The sequence below is a fragment of the Capra hircus genome, chromosome 26 (assembly GCF_001704415.2).
Source record: "Capra hircus breed San Clemente chromosome 26, ASM170441v1, whole genome shotgun sequence".
Taxonomy (NCBI): Eukaryota; Metazoa; Chordata; class Mammalia; order Artiodactyla; family Bovidae; genus Capra; species Capra hircus.
In genome coordinates, this window is record NC_030833.1 from 30,824,552 (window position 1) to 30,845,150 (window position 20,599).

General features: G+C 45.6%; 1 protein-coding gene across 1 annotated transcript in view; it reads right to left on the bottom strand.

Moving 5' to 3' along the window:
* Positions 3,223-20,599, bottom strand: part of ABCC2 (ATP binding cassette subfamily C member 2) — a 73,358-nt gene continuing 55,981 nt past the window's right edge. The window contains exons 25-32 of the mRNA XM_005698320.3: positions 20,239-20,438; positions 18,348-18,474; positions 16,635-16,736; positions 15,960-16,103; positions 14,960-15,118; positions 13,559-13,725; positions 9,506-9,700; positions 3,223-7,864 (exon numbers count right to left, since the gene is read on the bottom strand). Of these exons, the coding sequence (XP_005698377.2) occupies positions 7,735-7,864; positions 9,506-9,700; positions 13,559-13,725; positions 14,960-15,118; positions 15,960-16,103; positions 16,635-16,736; positions 18,348-18,474; positions 20,239-20,438 (1,224 nt within the window). The 3' untranslated portion in view covers positions 3,223-7,734. The remainder of the gene's footprint in view (positions 7,865-9,505; positions 9,701-13,558; positions 13,726-14,959; positions 15,119-15,959; positions 16,104-16,634; positions 16,737-18,347; positions 18,475-20,238; positions 20,439-20,599) is intronic.

The window sequence follows — 20,599 nt, forward strand, 5'->3', positions numbered from 1 at the left end:
CTGTGCTCCTTGCCAGCCTACCGTCCTGTGCGTACCTTCAGGTGAGTATCCTGCGCATTTCCCCCTATTTTTTAGTATGTTTCAGGAACCTCCATACTGTTCTCCATAGTGGCTGCTAGGTCTTGCCTTTCTAAGTGTGGTCTTCAGACCAGCAGCATCATCACCCGTGTAACCTGGGAGCTCGCTGGAAATGCAGGCCCCACCCTAACCTTACTGAGTCAGGGTTGCGGGTGATTTGTACGCACGTTAAACTTGAGAACCACCAGTGTAGGCTGTTTTTTTAAATAGAACTTTCTGCTATTGGAAAGTCACTCAATTGTGTCTGGCTCTTTGTGACCCCATAGACTGTACAGTCCCTGGAATTCTCCAAGCCAGAATACTGGAGTGGGTAGCCTTTCCCTTCTCCAGGGGATCTTCCCAACCCAGGGATCAAACCCAGGTCTCCTGCATTGCAGCGGATTCTTTACCAGCTGAGCCACAAGTGAAGGAAAATTCCATGGACAGAGGAGCCTCATAGGCTACAGTCCATGGGGTCGCAAAGAGTTGGACACGACTGAGCGACTTCACTATTGGAAAAGTGTATATTAGTTGCCCAGTCATGGCTGACTTTGCAACCCTATAGACTGTAGCACACCAGTTGGGTCTATCCATGGAATTCTCCAGGTGTGAATACAGGAGTGGGTTGCCATTCCCTTCTCCAGGAGATCTTCCTGACCCAGCGATCGAACCCAGGTCTCCTGCATTGCAGGCAGGTTCTTAACCATCTGAGCCACCAGGGAAGCCTACCGTTGGAAGAGTAGGAATTACCGAAAGAAAAAAAAAAAAAAAAAACCACCAGGAAGGAAAGGGTGTCATATGTTTCTGACACAACAGAAATTTCCAAATCCGGTTTGCCTGCTTGCTTCCTGTCATGAATGTGCTCCCTTTCCTGCCTGGAGGCAGCTCTTCAGTGATACTTTCTCCCGAGTGTCCTCGGAGGACAGGGAGCGATGGTGGGAATCTCCTGTCGTCTATAATGTGTAGATTCCGGACCTCCCTCTCAAGATTATTGTGAGAACTCATAAGATGATTCTGCAAACTTTTGTGAACTGTGAGCTCTAGAATTACATGGTTTTAATAAAAGTTGAATTTTGTTTCACTCTTTTAATTAACTGTGAAGCTGGAACTCTGTGACCATTCTGTTTCAGGGTTAGGAGTACAAACAAGCTGTAAAAGAACATAGTTGTGCTCTGAATTGTGTTTCACTTGCAGAACCTTAGCCCTAAGGACTGAGAAACCTTGAGTATCATATAACACCTCTCTGGTCATTACAGCTCTCAGGATTTTTTTTTTTTTTTGGCTGTTCTGGGTGCTCCCGAGCACAGGTTCAATAGTTGTGGTGCATGGGCTTTGCTCTGTGGCATGTGGGATCATCCTGGATCAGGGATCGAACCTGTGTCTCCCACACTGGCAGGTGGATTCTTAACCACTGAACCGCCAGGGAAGCCCAACTCACAGGATTTTAAACTCTCGCATCTATTAGTACATTGTACTGATGAAGCTGTCACATTGCACCTGGGCTGGGTGAGACAGGCGGTTCAGTCCCACAGAGCAGGGCTCGTCTCTCCAATCTCTAATTTGCGTTGTTTCCTTTCACGCAGCCCACTGTGGTTGTCAGGGGAGATCCACAGCAGTGCTTTGCGTGTATCAGTATGGGAGTTTTCTACAACAGATTGCCGCCCTTGCAAGCTGCTGAGGAGTATCTGCTCCTTACCACCACTCACAGGTGGCCTGAAGGAGCAGACAGTGCTTTCCCAGAGGTGAGGAGGGTGGTGGCAGGAGCAAGCAGTGTCTCCACTCAGGAGCGTTTCTTGGGAGCGAGCAGACTTGCGGGGGCTACAGAATCAGCAGGGCTGTGTCACAAGGGCTATCTGCCTGTCTGGGTGTCCCCTGGGACTCCAAGAGGCGTCAAGCTCTCATCCATCCCCATGGCAGCCCTTCCCCAGATCCAGCACCAGCGAAGCTGAAAGATCCCTGATCTCATGATTGCCTCCTGTCATCGGCATCACTGCAATTCTTGAAAAAAGGACCTTCCTGCATCTCTCAGGTGAGATCAAAACTTTACATCCAAATAGGATTAAGCTGAATAAGATTTTTGCAATTTGATACAAGGGGTGAGAGCCATGAGCATTGAATTCAATACCCACTTCCATCTGGGCTTTAAAAGGTAGCTTTTTTTTTTTTAATGTATATTTGTGCCAGGTCTCAGTTGTGGCATGTGGGATCTTTGATCTTTAGTTGCAGCATGCAAACTCTTCGTTGCAGTGTGTGGGGTTTAGCTCTCTGACCGGGAATCAAATTCAGCCCCCCTGTACTGGGAACACAGAATCTTCACCAAGGGACCGGTTCCTTGGACCACCAGGGAAGTCCCTCACTGGACTTTAAAGATGACATAATCCCCTACAAATTCACACTACAGTGGGATTCAGTGAAGGTCAATGAATTATTAAACTGACTTCAGTTATAGAATATTAGCAATTTTATCAGAGCTACTTGGACTTATTGTATTAGCTTCATATTGCTGCTTTAGCAAATTACCACTACTTTAATAGTATAAAACGACACATTTATTGTTGGTTCTGGAGGTCTGAAATTTGAAATCTGTTTCATTGGGCCAAAGTCAAGGTTGGTAGGGGTCATTATTTATGGAGTCTTCAGGGGAAATCTGTTTTCTTGCCTTTTTCCAACTTCTAGAAACTACCTATGTTTCTTGGCTTCTTATGGTCTTTTTCTCCATCTTCAAAGCCAGTGGCACACCGTCTTCCAATGTCTGTGTTCCTGTCATCACATCATCTTCATTCTCTTATAAGGATTCTTGTAGCAACACTGGGCTCACCGGACAGTCTGCCATCTTATTATCCTTAATCACATCTGTGAAGTCCCTTTAGTTGTGTTAGGTAAATCCTTAAGGTTTTGAAGATTCAGTCATGGACATCTTTGGGGACCCTTCTATCTGCTGCAGGTATGGAGCCACATGACATTTTGGAGGCAAATTATCTGAGAATGGAAACAGGATCCAGTCCAGACTACACTTGATTCTAGAGCAGGAATTTGCAAACCTTTTCCATAAAAGGCCAGATAGTAAGTGCTTCAGGCTTTTTAGGCCAGAGAGTTTCACAACTTCACTGTCAAAGCAGGTATAGAAAATACAGAAAAAAAAAAAAGAAAATACAGAAACAAGTATGGTTGTGTTGCAAAAACTTTATTTATAAAAATAGCAGGCCTAATTTGGCCCTTGTGCCATACCCCTAACTCTAGGTTCCAGTAAAACAAAAGGATTCTGTTCAGCCCATTAACACTACAGCCAAGTATGCAGAAAACTTTAGACGTTTTAATGAAGGAAAATGAAAAGCTAGCCAAAGTGGAACTGTTTACAGATTGGAACTAATAGATGGATCAGCCCAGCAGATGTTTATGGAACCAGGAGGCATCTTTATGATGCCAGAATGTAAACCCGGACAAACCAGATGACAGTGACCTGCTGCTGGGTGCCAGCAGTCAAGGGTGTTAGCACCAAGCACCAGGGGTACAACCAGAAAATACCTTGACAGTCTTTATAGATGGATACCACTAAGGTTGTTCCCCAAAGAGGAGCAAGTGGCTGTGGACTTGAGCAACAGATAAATGTTCCAAAGACTGCTGCTCCGGTGGAACCGGACATCCAGAGGACAAGTGGACCTGAAATCAGCAGTCATCAGGCAGAATGGCCAGGTGGCTGTCATGGCGAGGACCAAGGTGACTGTCCATTCAGGACACTACCTACCAGTGGGTCAACCAAGGGCTTGACTTAGAGTTGAAGAAAGGAAAACTATTCATTCACTGAGAACCAAAGTAGTCTTGAAAGAAATACTGTATACTCTTTTCTCTTTTTTTCCCCTTTTTTCTACTTCTTTCCTAAGCAGTTGCTTTTTATACTGAAACAGTTAAATTCTATAGCATCACGAATTACTTGCATACAAAGTAAAAAGGAATACTATGAAAATGGAGTGTTCTTACAACCCAATTCTTTCCTGCATTTTTACAACTTTTGTCTAGTCTTCAAACACCATGAAACCTTTCCAAAAGCCAGTTTAGTATCTAATCTATGTGGAAAACATAAATCCACATTGATAGTTGAATATGGTTTTTGCTAACTAAATCTAAGTTGTAGCAGTTTAGGGATCATCAGTGTTTGTGTAATATCATTTGCTAATTTTTAAAGTCCACCAGTGTGCATCAACCCTGTTGCTATATTTTTATAAAGATTTTTTTGAAAATCTATAATTTTTTGATTTTCCAAAAAAAGAAAAAGTGAGGACCTACTATATTCCAGCCACTGGCGATACAAAACAGTAAGAAATTGTTTGTTTCAAGAGGCTCACAGCTGAGTAGAGAAATGCAAACAGAAAATTATCTAACAAAATAATAAGTTCAGTAAAAGCAAATTAAGTGTGCTGGGGAGCATTATTTAGTTGTAAACAACAGCCCCCCAACTCGTTAACTTAAGCAGAGAGGAAGTTTTCAAATGATAGTATGTAGCTCACTGGCCCTCTGGGAGGGTAAGAAAGCCAATTTGAATCTTCGAAGCCAGGGATGGTGCTCGCTATCCCGCAGCATCACTGCGCCCAGCTGTAGTCACCGCCACTGCTACCCCGAATGACGACAGTGCCTGTTACTTTTGCCAGGAGAGATTCCCCCACTCTGTGTCTCCAGCACCTGAATCAATATCTGGCACAGGTGTATCACATTAGTGGAAGCTCGGCCCAGGGCCGTACCCTGGGCTCCCACGCAGAATCTTAAGTTGGAGGAGCCCATGGGGAACTGACTTTCAGATGCAGAGCTGCCCCGCAGATTGAAAATCCACTGCAGTGCTGAAGCTAGCCCTGGGGTTGAGCGGAGACGGAATCAGGGAAGGCTCTCAGGAGATGACTTCTTACTATGTCTTAGTGAGTTAGAGGTAATCATGGGATTCCAAGCAGAGGGGATAGAAAAGGAAAAGGCTAGTAGTTGTCTGTGTGTGTCGGGGGGTCGGGGGGTGCGAGCGGATCCTAAATGTGTTTTAATGTCACTGGAGCTTAACATGAGATTGGATTGGATGTTAGCTTTGTTATTCCATACTAGGAGATTTTAACTTTATTCTGGTTGCTATTGAATGAAGGGTTTAAGCAGAGGAGTAGCCTGGTCAGCTTTTCATAATAGATCACTCTGGTAGCTGTGGCTGGGTGTATCTGAGGAAAACAGCCCTGGAGGCAAGGATGCCTATGCCCTTAGCCCAGGATGGCAGCGAGGAGAATCTGAACCACGGCAAGAGCAACAGGGGTGCAACTGGAAGGACCTGGTGGCCGACTGATCCGGAAAGAAAGCCCGAGAGTGCTACACAGGTTTTCATCTTATAGGACCGAGTGGACAGTGGTGTCAGCACTGGAGTTAGAAGGTACAGAGGAAGAAGAGCATCTGTCAGAGTAGGGTGATTCTCCTGTCAGATGCCTGAAGGATACCCAGGTGATAGTGCCAGAGGCAGCGGAATATATGAATCTCAACACTGGAGCAAGAGAGCCTAGAAATGAGAATTGTATGCGTAGAAGTTGAGACCACAGAGTGTATGAAATCAATTACAGAGAAAAGAGAGGAACTGGGGGAGGTGGGTCAAGGACAAAACCAGGGACATCTTAATACTTCAAGGGCAAGCAAAAAAGAGGACTTCAGGAGGCAAGTAGGAATGAGTGATCATGGTAAGTGGGTCCAGAGTGCGGACTGGGTTATGGAGTCCTAGGCTAACAGAAGATTTGGAGGGGAGGAGTCATCACCAAAGGTTTGGATCCAGGCTGCTCTGGTTCCCACCACCTTCACTGAGTCTGAGTCAGCATGACAGAAAAAAGAGCGCTTCCCCTCTCTTGTATATGCATCCACAGGAGAAGGTAGATGAAAAACCCTCTCCCGTTAGAGGAGAAAAAGGAATCATTAGATTAAATCAGGAGTTTGGTTTCTGGTCCTGCCTCTGCCGTAAACAAGTTTTGATTGTGGATCTCATATAACCACTCTCAGTCTGGTGCCTAGCTGAAGAATAAGAGACTTGGACTGCATTATCTCCAAGGTTCTACCCATTTGGTTAAGCAAGAGACGGAAATCATAGGTTCACAGAACAACATGAAGAATCATTACATAGGCACTGGAGAAAGGGCCAGAGAGCTAGCAAATGCAAAAGCAGACATGACCCATAGTCCCGTGGGCACAAAAAGGCAGAGGTTGGAGGCCCTCAGACTGAAACCCAGACTTCCCAAAAGGGGGCGCTGCTCAGCGGGTGCTGTCACGACCATCCCGGTTTTATGAGTGTTAGAAAAACTGCCGCTGTGGGGAAACGAGCATTGCTAGAGCGATGCTGATGGGAGCAGCAAACAGTAGTAAGAAGTCTCTTCCTAATCCTGCCTCGCAGTCGTCCAAGTCCCTCGTTTAGGAAGTGTAAGTCTCTGAGCATCTCAGTCAACAAATGGCTACATTGATGAATGAATAAAACTCTTCCAAAACTGCATCGCTGAAATGGAGGTAAGGAGTATGTTGAACCCAAAATAATGTGACACAAGAAAGCCTGGAAGGAGAAGAAGGGTCATGTGTCAAGGCTCCCAGTGACTTCTGAAACCTGGAGACCTCGACCGTTGTGCAAGCTGGCTCTCACACAGGATTGTGGTCTGAAGTCCCACCAGCCATGTTTGGAAACCTCTTGGACTATTTAACTCAAATTGTTTCTGGGTAATGCCCCCAGGTGGCAGGCAAAAACGTTCACAGTTCCTCTTAAGAGAGCTCAGATTCAATTCAGGCCTCAAAGCGTGTCCACGGGTAAAATGCTAACACAATATTGCAAATCAGCTATACCTCAGTTTTTTAAAAAATGCTTAGGAGATCGAGCAGTTTAAACGTTCACAAGGCATCCAAGAAGATAAAGCACTATGCACAAGAACCAGCAGACACCACATATGGAAACCTCAGTAGTAACCAGGGAAATATACATTTAAAAACCTCAAGGAGATACCAATTCACACTCATCAGGTTGGGGGGAAACAGTTTTAAATTGGCATTACCTACTATATGCATTTAAACCTATGCATACCTCCCGTTGCTATACGTTCTGCCTAACTCTTACACGTGTCTTAGGAGTTGGTGCCAGAATGCTCACAGCAGTACTGTTCATAACAGGAAAAACAACAAACCTTGGAAATCACCCCACTGCTGACCAACCTAACTTGGATAAACTGAGGCCTGTTTCACATATTGCTGTACTCCAGAGCAGTGAAAATGAAGCAGCTTCACTACGTGCTTGGACATGGATGAATCTCAAATATAATATTGAACAAAAGAAGCAAGAATACATGCAGTGTGAGTCAGGCCATTCACATTAAGTTTTTTTTAAAAAAGATATCTGTTTAAGGAAAATGGTAAGATCAAAATGAAAAGCAAAGGAATAATTATCACAAAATTCAGATGGTGGTTTCTCTGGAGAAGAGTGGGTGGGTAGCAAGGAGGAATGATCAAAGTGGAATCATTGGGGGTTTCTGATGTTGCTAGTAATACTATTTTTTTTTTTAATCTTAGTAAGGATGTAGGTGTTCACTCACGATCCTTCTTTAAAACATACATTTAGCACACACTTTCATATGTATGATATGCTTCACAAAAAATAAGAAATGCTCTAAATAGTCCTCTAACCCATAAGACTTGTCCTCAGAACGATGTACTGTTCGTATTTTCAATGCCAGCTTCTTGGGCCATAAAATAAAAGGGGCCAGGGTTTTTCAGCAGTTCTTCAGGGCTGTCATACTCGACAATCTTCCCACTGTCTAGGACCATTACCCTGAAACAGAAAAGAAAGTCTTAGAAAGCAGCGTCTCAAACCTTGGCATCTTTAAGAATAACCAGGACTTATTAAGTCATGGTATTGTTACCAAAGCGGTTGCCCCAGAATCATACCCCTCCCCTCCCTTGAATAGAAACCAATTGCTCTTATCTAAGTTTCAGGAGGACACTGCAAAGAGAAAAACAAGAACTGGTTAGAACCAACTAGACCTAAGGTGGTGAAAGATTTGATTTCCAGTAGACCTTGGGTCTCATTATGTGCTCACTGTAATATAGTATTGTTGTTGCTCAATTGCTAAGTCACGTCCAACCCTTTGGAAGCCGATGGGCTGACTGCAGCATGCCAGGCTTCCTCCTTCTTCACTGTCTCCTGGAGTTTGCTCAGATTCATGCCCATTGAGTTGGTAATGCTATCTAACAATCTCCTCCTCTGCTGCTCACTTCTTTTGCCCTCAGTTTTTCCCAGCGAGTTGGATGTTTGCATCAGGTGGCCAAAGTATTGGAGCTTCAGCATCAGTCCTTCCAATGAATATTCAGGGTTGATTCCCTTTACTGGCTGACTGGTTTGATAAATGATATACCTACCAGCTAAATGATATACCTACCAGCACCTGCGAAGGACAGTTGCTATGACAACAACCAGAAAGTACTGAAAAGGCGGGTTGCATTAGTTTGGCTCCAAACCACAACCTTGGTCTCAGATAAGTCATGAATATTCCTCCCACTCTTTCCGATTCTTTCCCTTTCTACCTCAACTATCCTATGTAATTGGTGTCTTTTGGGGGGTTGAGAAAGTTGATTTGCCAACTAATTTCCACGTCTCCATTCTTTGGCTATCGAATAAAGCTTATGCTGTTTCAGCCTTAGCATCACTTTTGTTATTGACTGGGAATCTGAGCAGAGAAAGAACCTCCTTGGCCAAGACGAGGAGTCTGTGGACTAGGACGCGAGCACAGGTGAGGGTGGCCAGTTCGGTAGCAGTATGTTCATTCATTCCAGGCTACAAAGGAGCGAGGGTGAACCACAGCCATCTGCGTCAGCACAGATGGATTCTGTGTGGAACGCCGAACAAAACAGTGTAGGAATAGATGCAGTGTGTCTGTTCACGTCACCTTTTTTCTTTTTGTAAGGATACAGATTGTTTAAGGATCCGTTCAGTTCAGTCGCTCAGTCATGTCCGACTCTGCGACTCCATGGACAGCAGCAGGCAAGGCCTCCCTGTCCATCACCAACACATTGATTTAAAAAGGGAGTCTATTCTAATTTCCATATCACTGACATTATCCCCATTTTCAATCATCGGAGATAGAAGGAATGGAAAGCTTGTTTACCGGGGAGGAGCTGAGACCCTATATAGTCCGAAAGGTCTCCGGATCAACATCCGCCACTGCTGGCTTGGGCCTCCACCGCCCATACTTGGCTTATAGTTACACACAGTGTCCTGTTTTACCTTCAAGACGGTTCCCTTAACCCCGCCGGCCTGGTGTATAATTTTGGGCAAATTACTTGAAATCTCTCAGCCTCTGTTTCTTCACAGTAAAATGCTGGTGGTTAAGCCTTCTGTTAAGATATCTCACAACTGATGCTATCACTGTTGACCAAGGGTTAAGCCAGGCTCTGAGGCTGTCTCCTTACTCACTTGTCACTGTCCATGATGGTGTGCAGCCGGTGGGCAATGGTGATGGTTGTGCAGTGGGAGAACTCAGTCTGGATGGTCGTCTGGATGAGCTGATCTGTCTCTAGATCCACTGCAGCAGTGGCCTCATCCATGATCAGAATCTTGGATTTCCGAAGCAGAGCCCTGGCCAGGCACAGCAGCTGCCTTTGCCCTATGCTGCAGCAATGGAAGAAATCCAGCATTAGCCCCTAAGGACCAAGGAGTAACCAGGTTTGAGGGTCTGAGAGGGTACATTTCACATTCCAGATCAGACTTTCAAAACCCACACACACCTCTATTCCGTTAGAATGCCTTACCCTCTTCCACTATGAAAGGTTGTTGTTGAATCACGACACCAGGATTCTTGGCCCTGAAGGAGAAGAATTCAATCTGGGGCCAGAGACGAGGCTTGATTGCTCAGAGCTGTTGTGTAATAAAGTTTTATTAAAGTATAAAGGAGATAGAGAAAGCTTCTGACATAGGCATCAGAAGGGGGCAGAAAGAGTGCCCCCCTGCTAGTCTTCAGCTGGATGTTATATAGTCACTAGCAGTCTGTTAATGAAAGGAATGTCTTAAAACTCAGACTGGCACCAGGCCCCTCACCCATAAGATGCATTTTGGGGTAATCTTGGCACCAAATGGTTCATCCTGGGCCATAAAGTGATTAACTTGAATCTTGAAGAAGGGCAGATCACCACACAAATCATTTACATAGATTAGAGGAACAATATCTGAGTATAACATACTGGTTTGTCAAGTAGGTTCAGAGCCAAGAGGTGGAACCAGCTTGAAGACAGAGTTTGGGGTAAATGCATAGTACATTAGCATAGCTTAAGACAAACATTTCCATAAGAAAAAGGCATTGGTTATCTCTAGGTTTGAGAATAGTTAACTTCAGGTGAAACCAGGTGTCATTATGGCAACACAGTATTTTGAGAGAAACCTCCTTTTAAATTTGTACAGAGAAAGAAAAAATACCGCTAGTTTGTTTCCTCCTGCCACTTAAGAGAAATAAAAATGTCTGACACTTGCAGGCCATATCCTCCGTTTGGAGACCCCTGGCCTTCCTGCCTGTTACCCTCTCAACAGCTGTTCATTGCTGCCAAGGGCAGTGTTTTCCAAACCTTTAATTAATTAGAAGACTCACCACAGGTACTTAATTGAAAAATTCATACTTCTGGTCCCCATTCTGAGAATGGGGAGGAGCCTAGGAATATATATTTTTAAAAATTTTGTTGGAGTATAGTTGCTTACAATGTTGTATTCGTTTCTGTTATACAGCATCGTGAATCAGCTAGACATATACATATATCCCCTCTGCCTTGGATTTTCTTCCCATTTAGGTCTTCACAAACCTGTGCTGTACAGTAGGTTTTCATTAGCTATTTTATATACGGAGAAGACAATGGCAGCCCACTCCAGTACTCTTGCCTGGAAAATCCCATGGATGGAGGAGCCTGGTGGGCTGCAGTCCATGGGGTCGCAAAGAGTCGAACACGACTGAGTGACTTCACTTTCACTTTTCACTTTCATGCATTGGAGAAGGAAATGGCAACCCACTCCAGCGTTCTTGCCTGGAAAATCCCAGGGATGGCGGAGCCTAGTGGGCTACCATCTATGGGGTCGCACAGGGTCAGACACGACTGAAGCGACTTAGCAGCAGCAGCAGCAGTATATATATATGTCAATCCCGATCTCCAAATTCATGCCGCCTCCTCTTCTCCCCCTACAGCCAATCGTCCATCCTCTACATCTGTCTCTCTTTCTGCTTTGCAAATAAGTTCATCTGTCTTATTTTTCTAGCTTCCACATAGAAGTGATAGGTTTTGTGCTGACTTCATTCTGTACGACAGTCTCTGGGTCCACCCACATCTCTGCAAAGTGCACGATTTTGAGGAACATGTATTTTGAATACACCCCAGGAGACTTTCATGTTTAACAAGTTTGGAAAACACTAGCCCAGGACTAGTACCCTGCATTTAGCTACAGTGATATCTCAGTACACCAGCAACAATTTCAAAATAAGATGGCTGTCACCAAGCTTGCTTCAGCAGTATTTGACCTGACATTATTACTATAGGATGATACCACACAAGAATGCCCCAGTGGCATTTCTTAGTGTAGTAAATCCATTCCTTATTTTAATGTGTAATTCTAGCCTCAAGTCTAATTATTTGTTTGGGGCCTTCTGCCTTGATTGGAGATCATTGCTAATGAACATCTAATGAACACGATGGTGTCTTGGTGTGAGATGCAGTGTATGTGCCGAATATGCCTGCGAGATGCAAATAGCCTTAATTTGCTAAAAGCCCATAATGAAGGCTGGACCTCTTACTTACATAAAGAAGCTTTGGGAAATGATGTGGAGGAAATATTCGGGAATTTGCTAATTGTTCTTTCCCGCCGTGGCCATTAGGGAACATATTAAACAGAGGGTGGCTAGACCAAAGTTCTGTAATTCCCTGCAAGAAAGTTTCTGCAGGAGATGAGAAGTCACCCAAGGTGAACTTCCAGTTTTTCTCTGTAATGTAAGGACACAGATACTGCAAAACTGTTTACTTAACTTCCCCAAATCCTGCCTGGTTCACTTGGGCTTAACAGGCTGCTGCTGAGGCATCGGTTTGGCTTTTAGCTGTGGACAGCTTGATCTGCAAGCTGATCTCTAGTTTCTGATCAAAGGATTTTAGGTTTCAACACCCGCTACCCCAGATCTGAAATTAAGGCACGGGTAATGCCACATGTCTCAGCGTGGTCCAAGAAGGGTGGTATGATTCTGTTCTTGGGCCCTATCAGATCCTGCCAGCTCGGCCCCCACAGCCCTGCACACCTCAGGCATTTATTGTGCAGAATTTGCCTGTCTAATGTCTGTCCTTCCCATCGCACGTAAGTTCTAGGAGGGCATGGGTATGTCTATGGCATTTTCCTCTGTCTTTCCAGTAGGTGCTCAATATATATTTGTTGACTGAATGTTTGAACAGCATTTTTAATAGGCCTGAAGACCTACCTCAGTTCTGCTAGTTTCCAGATCTGTGGCTGAAGAACAAACCTAGGGTGTTCTCCACCAGGGCTCAAAGGGGTTCCCTGGGGCTGCACACTGGAATCACCAGGGTCCCTGGTCGCACTGGTCTGGGGTACAGCCTGGGCACGGGACTTTGCCTAGTGATGCTAGCGTGCCACCTACTAAGGGCTCAACCTGCTGGTCATTGCTTCCCCTGCTCTAGTGTGCATACAGATCACCCAGGACTTGCTACAGGGGCGATTCCAGGTAGTAGGTCCAGAGTCTGAAATTCTGCATTTACAACAAGCTCCCAAGTGAGGCCAGAGCGGCAGGTCCATTAACCGAGCTTCTGAGCCTTCCCTTCTCTTTTGAGCTTCAGCTGCTAATGGGCTAAGCCCTGCTCACCACGCAGGGACTGCAGGAAGACCCACCCTTGAGCTGCTGGCTCTGGCTGAGAACTGACCACCAGTTTGTAGAGGGGAAAAAATAGGTTGTCAAAGGGGAAATGCCAGGTCAGCTTGTTAGCCAACAGGAACTGTGAAGTGTCAACATGTGTAGAAAAGCTTTGAAATGGTAAAAAAGAATTGTGAAGCCAAAAGAATCTTGGTGCTGGGTTATGGTTACAAGGACCCTGCAGACTCCACGTCTCCATCATCCAGGTGCCCCTTAGATCAGGGCTTCTGGGCATCCTTTAGAACTCACACCTCCAGCAGTGCCTCACACCACTTACATCAGACTCTCTGGGGCTGGACCAGGCATCGGGGATTTTTTTCAGCCTGAGTGCACCTGAGAACCCGCACAAGGGCGGGATCTGCAAACTCACATTTGTAATGTCTCATGAGGGTTTGTTTATTAACAAAGGTTTTCAAGCATATTCACTTCTGTTTTAATCTTCACAACAGGTTCCCTTTATACACTAGGAATTAGACGTGGAGAGTGAAAATTCTTTGCCAGGTGCCACCAAGAATGAGCAACAAAAGGAGTGGTCCCCTTGCCACCTCCACAGCCTGTGGGAACAGTGGGTTATGAACCCTTACCTCAGGTTGTCACCACCCTCTGTCACTTCGTAGGACAACCCAGCTTGCAGGCCAGCCACGAAAGATTTGAGGTGAGAGAGCTCCAAGGCCTTCCAAATCTCCTCATCCGAGTAGTTGTTGAAGGGGTCCAGATTCATCCTCAGGCTCCCAGAGAACAGGATGGGGTCCTGCAAGTCAAGGGACCAGGCAGTTACTGGGGCCAGTGTCAGAAAAAGAACCAGGTCTTTGTGGCCAAGAAAGCAGGCAGAACTGGTCTCAGATGGAAAGCTGGTTAGTGGTCAAGGTTCTGCACGATTTTCCCGATGACAGCTTTGAGCTAAACACAGCATTAAGGGGAGTCCTTGGGGGATGTCCCTGGTGGTCCACTGGCTAAGACTGTGATCCCAATGCAGGACAGCCTGGGTTTGATCCCTGGTCAGGGAACTAGATCCCCCATGCTGCAACAAAGATCAAAGTTCTTGAGTACTGCAGCTAAGACCTGGTACAGCCGAATAAATAAAATATTTATTTGAAAAGAAGTGGAGTCCTTGGTTTTGTTTTCATTCTGAAATTCATTTATAGATCTCCAAGTTTGCCTCAGCATTTCTCAAAAAGATGAGAGAAATATCCCACCCCCTCCACACACAGATTGAAAACTCATGGTGTGAATAAGGTGGAGGGAATCAGGGCATGCACAGGAAAGGGTATTGCAGTCACAAAAAAAGAATTTCTTATGCTCTTGAAGAGGCTGCAGAAAAGTGTAACAAAGGGAGCAAACACCAGACCAGCCAAAGCCGCCCCCAGACTTGGCTGCGGCGAGCAGGGGCAGACAGGTTCTGATGAGGACCACACACCCAGAGCCTGCAGGGCATTCTTGTTTGGAAGGGTCCAGAGAGCAAAGCTGCTGGGAAGACTTTCTTGCTGATACACGAACTGTTCCACTTACTGGCAAAAAATTGCTGCAGATTCTGTCCCCTCTCTTGTAACCACATCAGATGCAGAGAATAAAGCTTAATGGTTTCAAGCTTCAGTGGCAAAACTGCTAATGCTGATTGCAAAGGTCCTGCGAACCATGATGAGCTACAGATAATCATCTGCTCCACTTGATTTCTGTTGTGATGCTGCCACCTACTGTTTAGATACTGAGTCACACAAGCAGAGCTAAGCTAAGTCGCTTCAGTTGTGTCCGACTCTGTGCGACCCCATAGACGGCAGCCCACCAGGCTCCCCTGTCCCTGGGATATTACCCCCCAAATGCAAAACTTCTTTTTGTTAAGTTCTGGAAGCAGTGTATTTTAGGGAACTAGCTTAGGTATCCCAGGTAGACGACAGAAATGACACTGCTAAATGAACATACATCAAGAAGATGATACACATGTTTCCTGGGGAACCAGCTGCATCTGAGTACGTCCTAGAGTTTACCTGGGGGATGATGGTCAGTTTCTCTCGGAGGTCGTGGAGCCCAATGGAAGCAATGTCTACCCCGTCAATAGTGATCTGGCCTCCTGCGGCCTCTAGGATTCTGAAGAGGCAGTTTGTCAGGGACGATTTCCCAGCTCCTGTCCGGCCCACCACGCCGATCTGTAAACACAGTTTTTTGCATGTTAGTTCATCGTGTAATTCTTGGGGACAACAATTTAGCCTGGGGCATTCATACTCAGAAGTGGAAACTCACTTGTGAGTTTCCATACTCATACTCACTGCATCTCTTAAGATGTTAGGCTGATTGTGGTTTTGGTGGGAGGAAAAAAAAGTGCCTAGATGTCAGAAAAGGATGGCCTTCCCACCCTACCCCCTGACTTGTAGCTGGCTGACGGCTACATTGACTACTGGAAATGTACACATCTGTTGTTACAACTATTCCTGGAAATTAATAGACTTTTAAGAACCTTGTTTAGATGCGAGGAGAAGGGAAGGACTGGGCCTACCATCAGGTCTGAGAAGGTGGACCTAAGCACGTCACAGACCTAAGCACTGTTGCCCAGACAGTTTTTGGCCCTGTGTCAGGCCCCAAGTCCTCAGAGAACACGAACACCACACTAGGACTTTGCTCACCAGAAGGAGAACCAGCCCACTCTCTCTGCAGGGACAACCTCCACTCTGGCGTTCCACCAGTTCCCTCCCCAGGTCTGTGCTTCCTGACTTCCCCTCTGTAAGCCTTGAGGCTAATGGGAAATGAGCCCAGCTGCCACAGGAGGAGAGGATGCCGGCTGGGAGGCAGGGGAGGGCTGAGCAACAAAGCCCTTAGAAGCTTAGTAAGACTGTTTGATCCTGTGTGGATATCCTGCCCTCTCGTGGTGGCACTGTGTCCCTACACCTCAGGGTATCGGAAGTGTTCCCACCTTCTTAACTTCAACGGAATGAAGAAATGGTTTTCTATGTCCACCGGGACTCACCCAGGCCTTCCTTCAGCTCCACCTACCTTCTCCGCGCTCTTAATGTCACAGGTGATCCCTCTCAGTACCAGATCCAGCTCAGGTCGATACCGTACTTCGTAATTGCTAAACTGGATCTCCCCTTTGCTGGGCCAACCTTCTGGAGGCCTCTTATCAGTCACCCATGGTGCCTGGCCAGGAGACAGGAAGAAAAGTGCTTTACGTGGTGACAACTCACTCAACAATCCCCCTAGGCTTCATGTCACAGAACAGAGCAAGCAGCAGTGTCCCAGCCACTTATGAGCATCTGCTTTGAACAGACTGAACTAGACTGGTTCTTCCAGCCATTTCCTTCCTCAGGGGACCTTCCTGACCCATGGATCTAACCCAGGTCTCCCACATTGCAGGCAGATTCTTTACCATCTGAGCCACCAGGATGGCTGAGAAGGTTTTTACCTTATTCAATTAAAGAAACCCTATGCTACGAAGTTGCTCTGAAAATGAAGCCACCATTTAACTTGATGCATCCCAAGACCTGACTTCTCCCAAACCATTACCTATTCTAGGTTTAAAAAAATTAGGTCCTTTCTGTCAGAGCAAGGGAAACTTCCAGAGAACCTTTATGACCCTGTGTGAAATCTCTAGATAAAGTGAAGCTGCATTCTCAAAGCATCAGATTTTTTTTTCGGCCTTGTCCCTGGGTTCCTCTGACTCCTCCTTACCTCGTTTTCCACGTTTATGTACTCAGTTATTCGCTCAACAGCCACAATGTTGGTCTCTATTTCTGACGTCATCCTCACTAGCCAGTTCAGGGTTTGTGTGATCTACAGAGAAACCAGATGATGATCATCTGAGGCTCAAACCAACCCAGCTAGTCAGACCGCAAGGTCAATCTAGTGCCTCCTCGGTACCTAGCACTAAGCCGGGCTCTACAAGACAGCAAGGAGGAGAAGAGAATCCACACCTCTGTGGAGGAGGGAATGAGGCCAGTGCATCGAATAGGGGGAGGACAACGGAGTGCTCTACTCTGCGGTGCTCGCAGGAAAGACACCAGGGGCTTGGAGGGGCCTGGCGCCAGAACTGAGGCTGGATAGGCTGGCTGTTGGTAGAGTGGCACTCGAACTTGGCTCTCCCACCTGTAAGTCATTAGAGTTTAGGTGTAGCATTCCAATGGGGAAAGCATAAGGAAAGACGTGGGGTAGGAACAGGTCTTCTAAAAAGCTGCTGCCTTTCTCTGCTCTCAGTTAACAACAGCTCAATTGAGAAGCCAACCCTCAAGGTGGGACATCCACGTGGACCCCTGTCCTCTGTTACCCCAGTAAACTCAAGTGCCTTCCTGCCTTTACCGAGATAAATCTAACCAACAGGAAGATGGCTGTCATGACCTGGGCCAGAGTCCTGGGCATCTGTGGGTCTCTCAGAGGCAAGCTTCTCAGATGCAGTCTTCTTTACAGGCAAAAACATAGGCCTGGCACATACTCTCAGGAATCTTTGTTGAGCACATGGTAGGTAGAGACAGGGAAAGCTCAGGAGGCTGGGGACTAAGGGCAACCGCTTGGCATCGGCTGGACCACATGAACTGCTGATATCTGAATGATGTTCTTTTGGTTCAGTCTAAAGTTCTCCAACTCCTTGCCCTGTCTGTTCTAGGTTAATAAGCCTAGAATTGAGCGGATGAAAGGGCAGTGGCACAAGGAACCAGTGATTCTGGTGAATGACAAGTCCTTTTCCACCATGATCACCTTTGGGTCTTATGGACTCCAACTGAAAATAGCACCATGTAGAGCCTGCTGGTGGCTATCCAGACCCCCCAAATATTAGTTCAGAAAGTTTCCGCAAAAGATGGCCAAATGACTCATTAAATGAGTATTACTCATTAAACTTTTACTGTGGTACCAGTCTCTGTCTTAGGTGGTAAGAAATAATGTCTGATATTTACCCCTTAGTCAAGTGGGGGATGCATTATATAGTTCTGTTAGACTCTATATTCTTCATTAAAGTGAACTCCAATTATTCTGTGATTTAACAAAATAAACGTAGAAGTGATTGTTCAAAAGACTTTCTGGTTACTGCTATATTATAAAAGAAATAGTAATTTTTTCTTTTGACTATAATCAAGTAAAGAGGCAAAGAGATGGGAAACTATTAGATTGAATCACATGAGATTGCTTTCTTAACTCCCCAGGGCAACAAAATATATATCCAGCCTCCCAGATGACATTGGCATCTACTTAGAAAGGTTAAGGAGCATGTTCATGGGTTACACAATTAGTAAGAGATGGAGACAGGGTTTGAACCTCAGTCTCTCCTGGTCTGTCTGGAATCCAGAGCATGGACTCCATGGTATACCCTAGACTAATTCTTAAATTAGTCTAGGATATACCATGCATTTAAGAATAATGCATTAATTCAACCAAACTCCCAACCAGACTCACATTAAGTGCATTGGACAGAACAAAGCCCACAATGTCCCCATTTAGGTTACTTCTATAAATAACCATCATCAAGGATGCAAAGAAGACGATCAGGTTCCCGATCAGCTCCAGACGAACTGCAAGCCACCTGGAGGGCAACAGAACCAGAGAAAGAGGTGTCACTGAGAGGTGTGACCTTCCTAACCTTACCCAGCAAGCACGGGGTTCCCAGAGCATTCTGACAGGGCTTGAGTTGGTAGGACTGTCTTCTTAGGAGGTGCTTCAGTTTAACTGTGCCATGTTTTCTTGAAGTCTTTTAAATTTTGGATTTTGGAAAATAAATTGCATTTTTAAAGATACTGGAAGAGTTTGCTAAACTAAGGGAATCCTATAGTTTGCTAAACTAAGGGAATCCTCCCAAACTTGCCAAATCATAGCAATCATCGGGTGGCAATTGTTAAAAATATACAAATTTGTGCGAAAAATTCATGGACTCTCCCCCAGGAGATTCAGGAAATGACTTTTAGGAATCTGCATTTTAAAAAATGTTCCAAATGAGTTCTTTTGATTAGGCATGGTAAACAATGGGATAAAGAATTCATATGTAAGGTTAGAAAGAAGTTACCACAGGAAAGTTCAATGTACCCTGTCTGATTTCATGATTTTAAAAAGATGGAGAAAAAATAGGAGGTGGAGAGAAGTTAGGTATGAGCTGATAACAGAGAGATATGTCGGGCTTGGTAGAGAACTGAATAGTATATGCTGCTGCTGCTGCTGCTAAGTCGCTTCAGTCGTGTCCAACTCTGTGAGACCCCATAGACGGCAGCCCACCAGGCTCTCCCATCCCTGGGATTCTCCAGGCAAGAACACTGGAGTGGGTTGTCATTTCCTTCTCCAATGTTTGAAAGTGAAAGTGAAGTCGCTCAGTCCTGTCCGGCTCTTAGCAACCCCATGGACTGCAGCCCACCAGGCTCCTCCATTCATAGGATTTTCCAGGCAAGAGTACTGGAGTGGGTTGCCACTGCCTTCTCTGAAATAGTATATAGATTGATGTAATTTATAAAAAGTGACTTTCCCAGTAAAATGTGCTTACCTAAATTTATACAAATAATTCTAGCATATCTACAAATAAATATGATACATATTTTACAAGGGACATCCAACAGAAAAATGACTCTTTCCTTCTTGGAAAGTATCTAAGACATAAAATATCTTCACAATCAAATTTCTGACTGTTTCACGTTCCAAATAATACTAAGCAGCACTAGCCCCGCCTTCACAGTGCAAGACAGTGTAGAAACCACTCAAGAGCTTTCATTTCCTGAAAAAGATCTTCCTCCTCCAAGGACACGCCAAGGTCTAATGAAGCTGGAGGAACCAAGACTGCTCAGCCTTTTTGGATTCACCTCACAGGATCTGAGTTTTTCATTTCTGTCATTACTGATTTTACCTAAAATTTTCCAGCTCTCCTCCCTCCAACTTCTGCTTCTTTCCCACCTACAGAAACTGTCCTGCCTATGGACAACCACACATCCACTCTCAGGGAAGCAAATAGAATGTCTGGTTCCCCCAGCACTTGGACAGAATCTGTGTTACAAAACGCTGAGCAGCGTCATGTGACTTCCTCCATAAGCCCATGAGACAGGTTGTGTTCCAGCCATTGTAAAAACAACAAAAAAAGAGATTTTCCTGAGGGGTCAAAACAATTTCCCCAGCTTGGGAAGTAGCAGAGCAGATACAGGGACCAGTCTGACTCCGAAGCTCAGGTTTTCTCCTCTCTTCTCACATGATAGGCATGTTTGGGCAGAGTGAATTTCACATTTCGGGCCACGCCTACCCTCCCACAGCTAATGTCAAATGCGCAGAACTCCAAAGCACACATATCCGGGTGAATATCTGGGGGCAGCCTCACCTGTTGGAGGTAATCCAAGAAAAGACACATTTCTGGTTGTTGTCAATCGCTGCCTCACTTTGCTTTAGAAATCGCTGCTGGTGCTCAAAGGCGCGGATCACAGACAAGCCTGACACAGTCTCGCTGAAGTGGGAGTAGATCGGGGACCTGGTGACAGAGTCCAGTCGCCTCAACTGGCGGGAAGTAGCCACATAAAATACCTGGACCCGGAAAAGAGAAGACTGTCACACGACCACATCACGTATGCTGCTAGCTCCTCCCTCGTGGCTGTGACCAACAGTCATTACTTTGAGGCCAGAGGCAGCTCTGGTCTGGTCTCTCACTAGGGAGAGATGAGAGAGGCTCAGAGAAAGAGGACGAT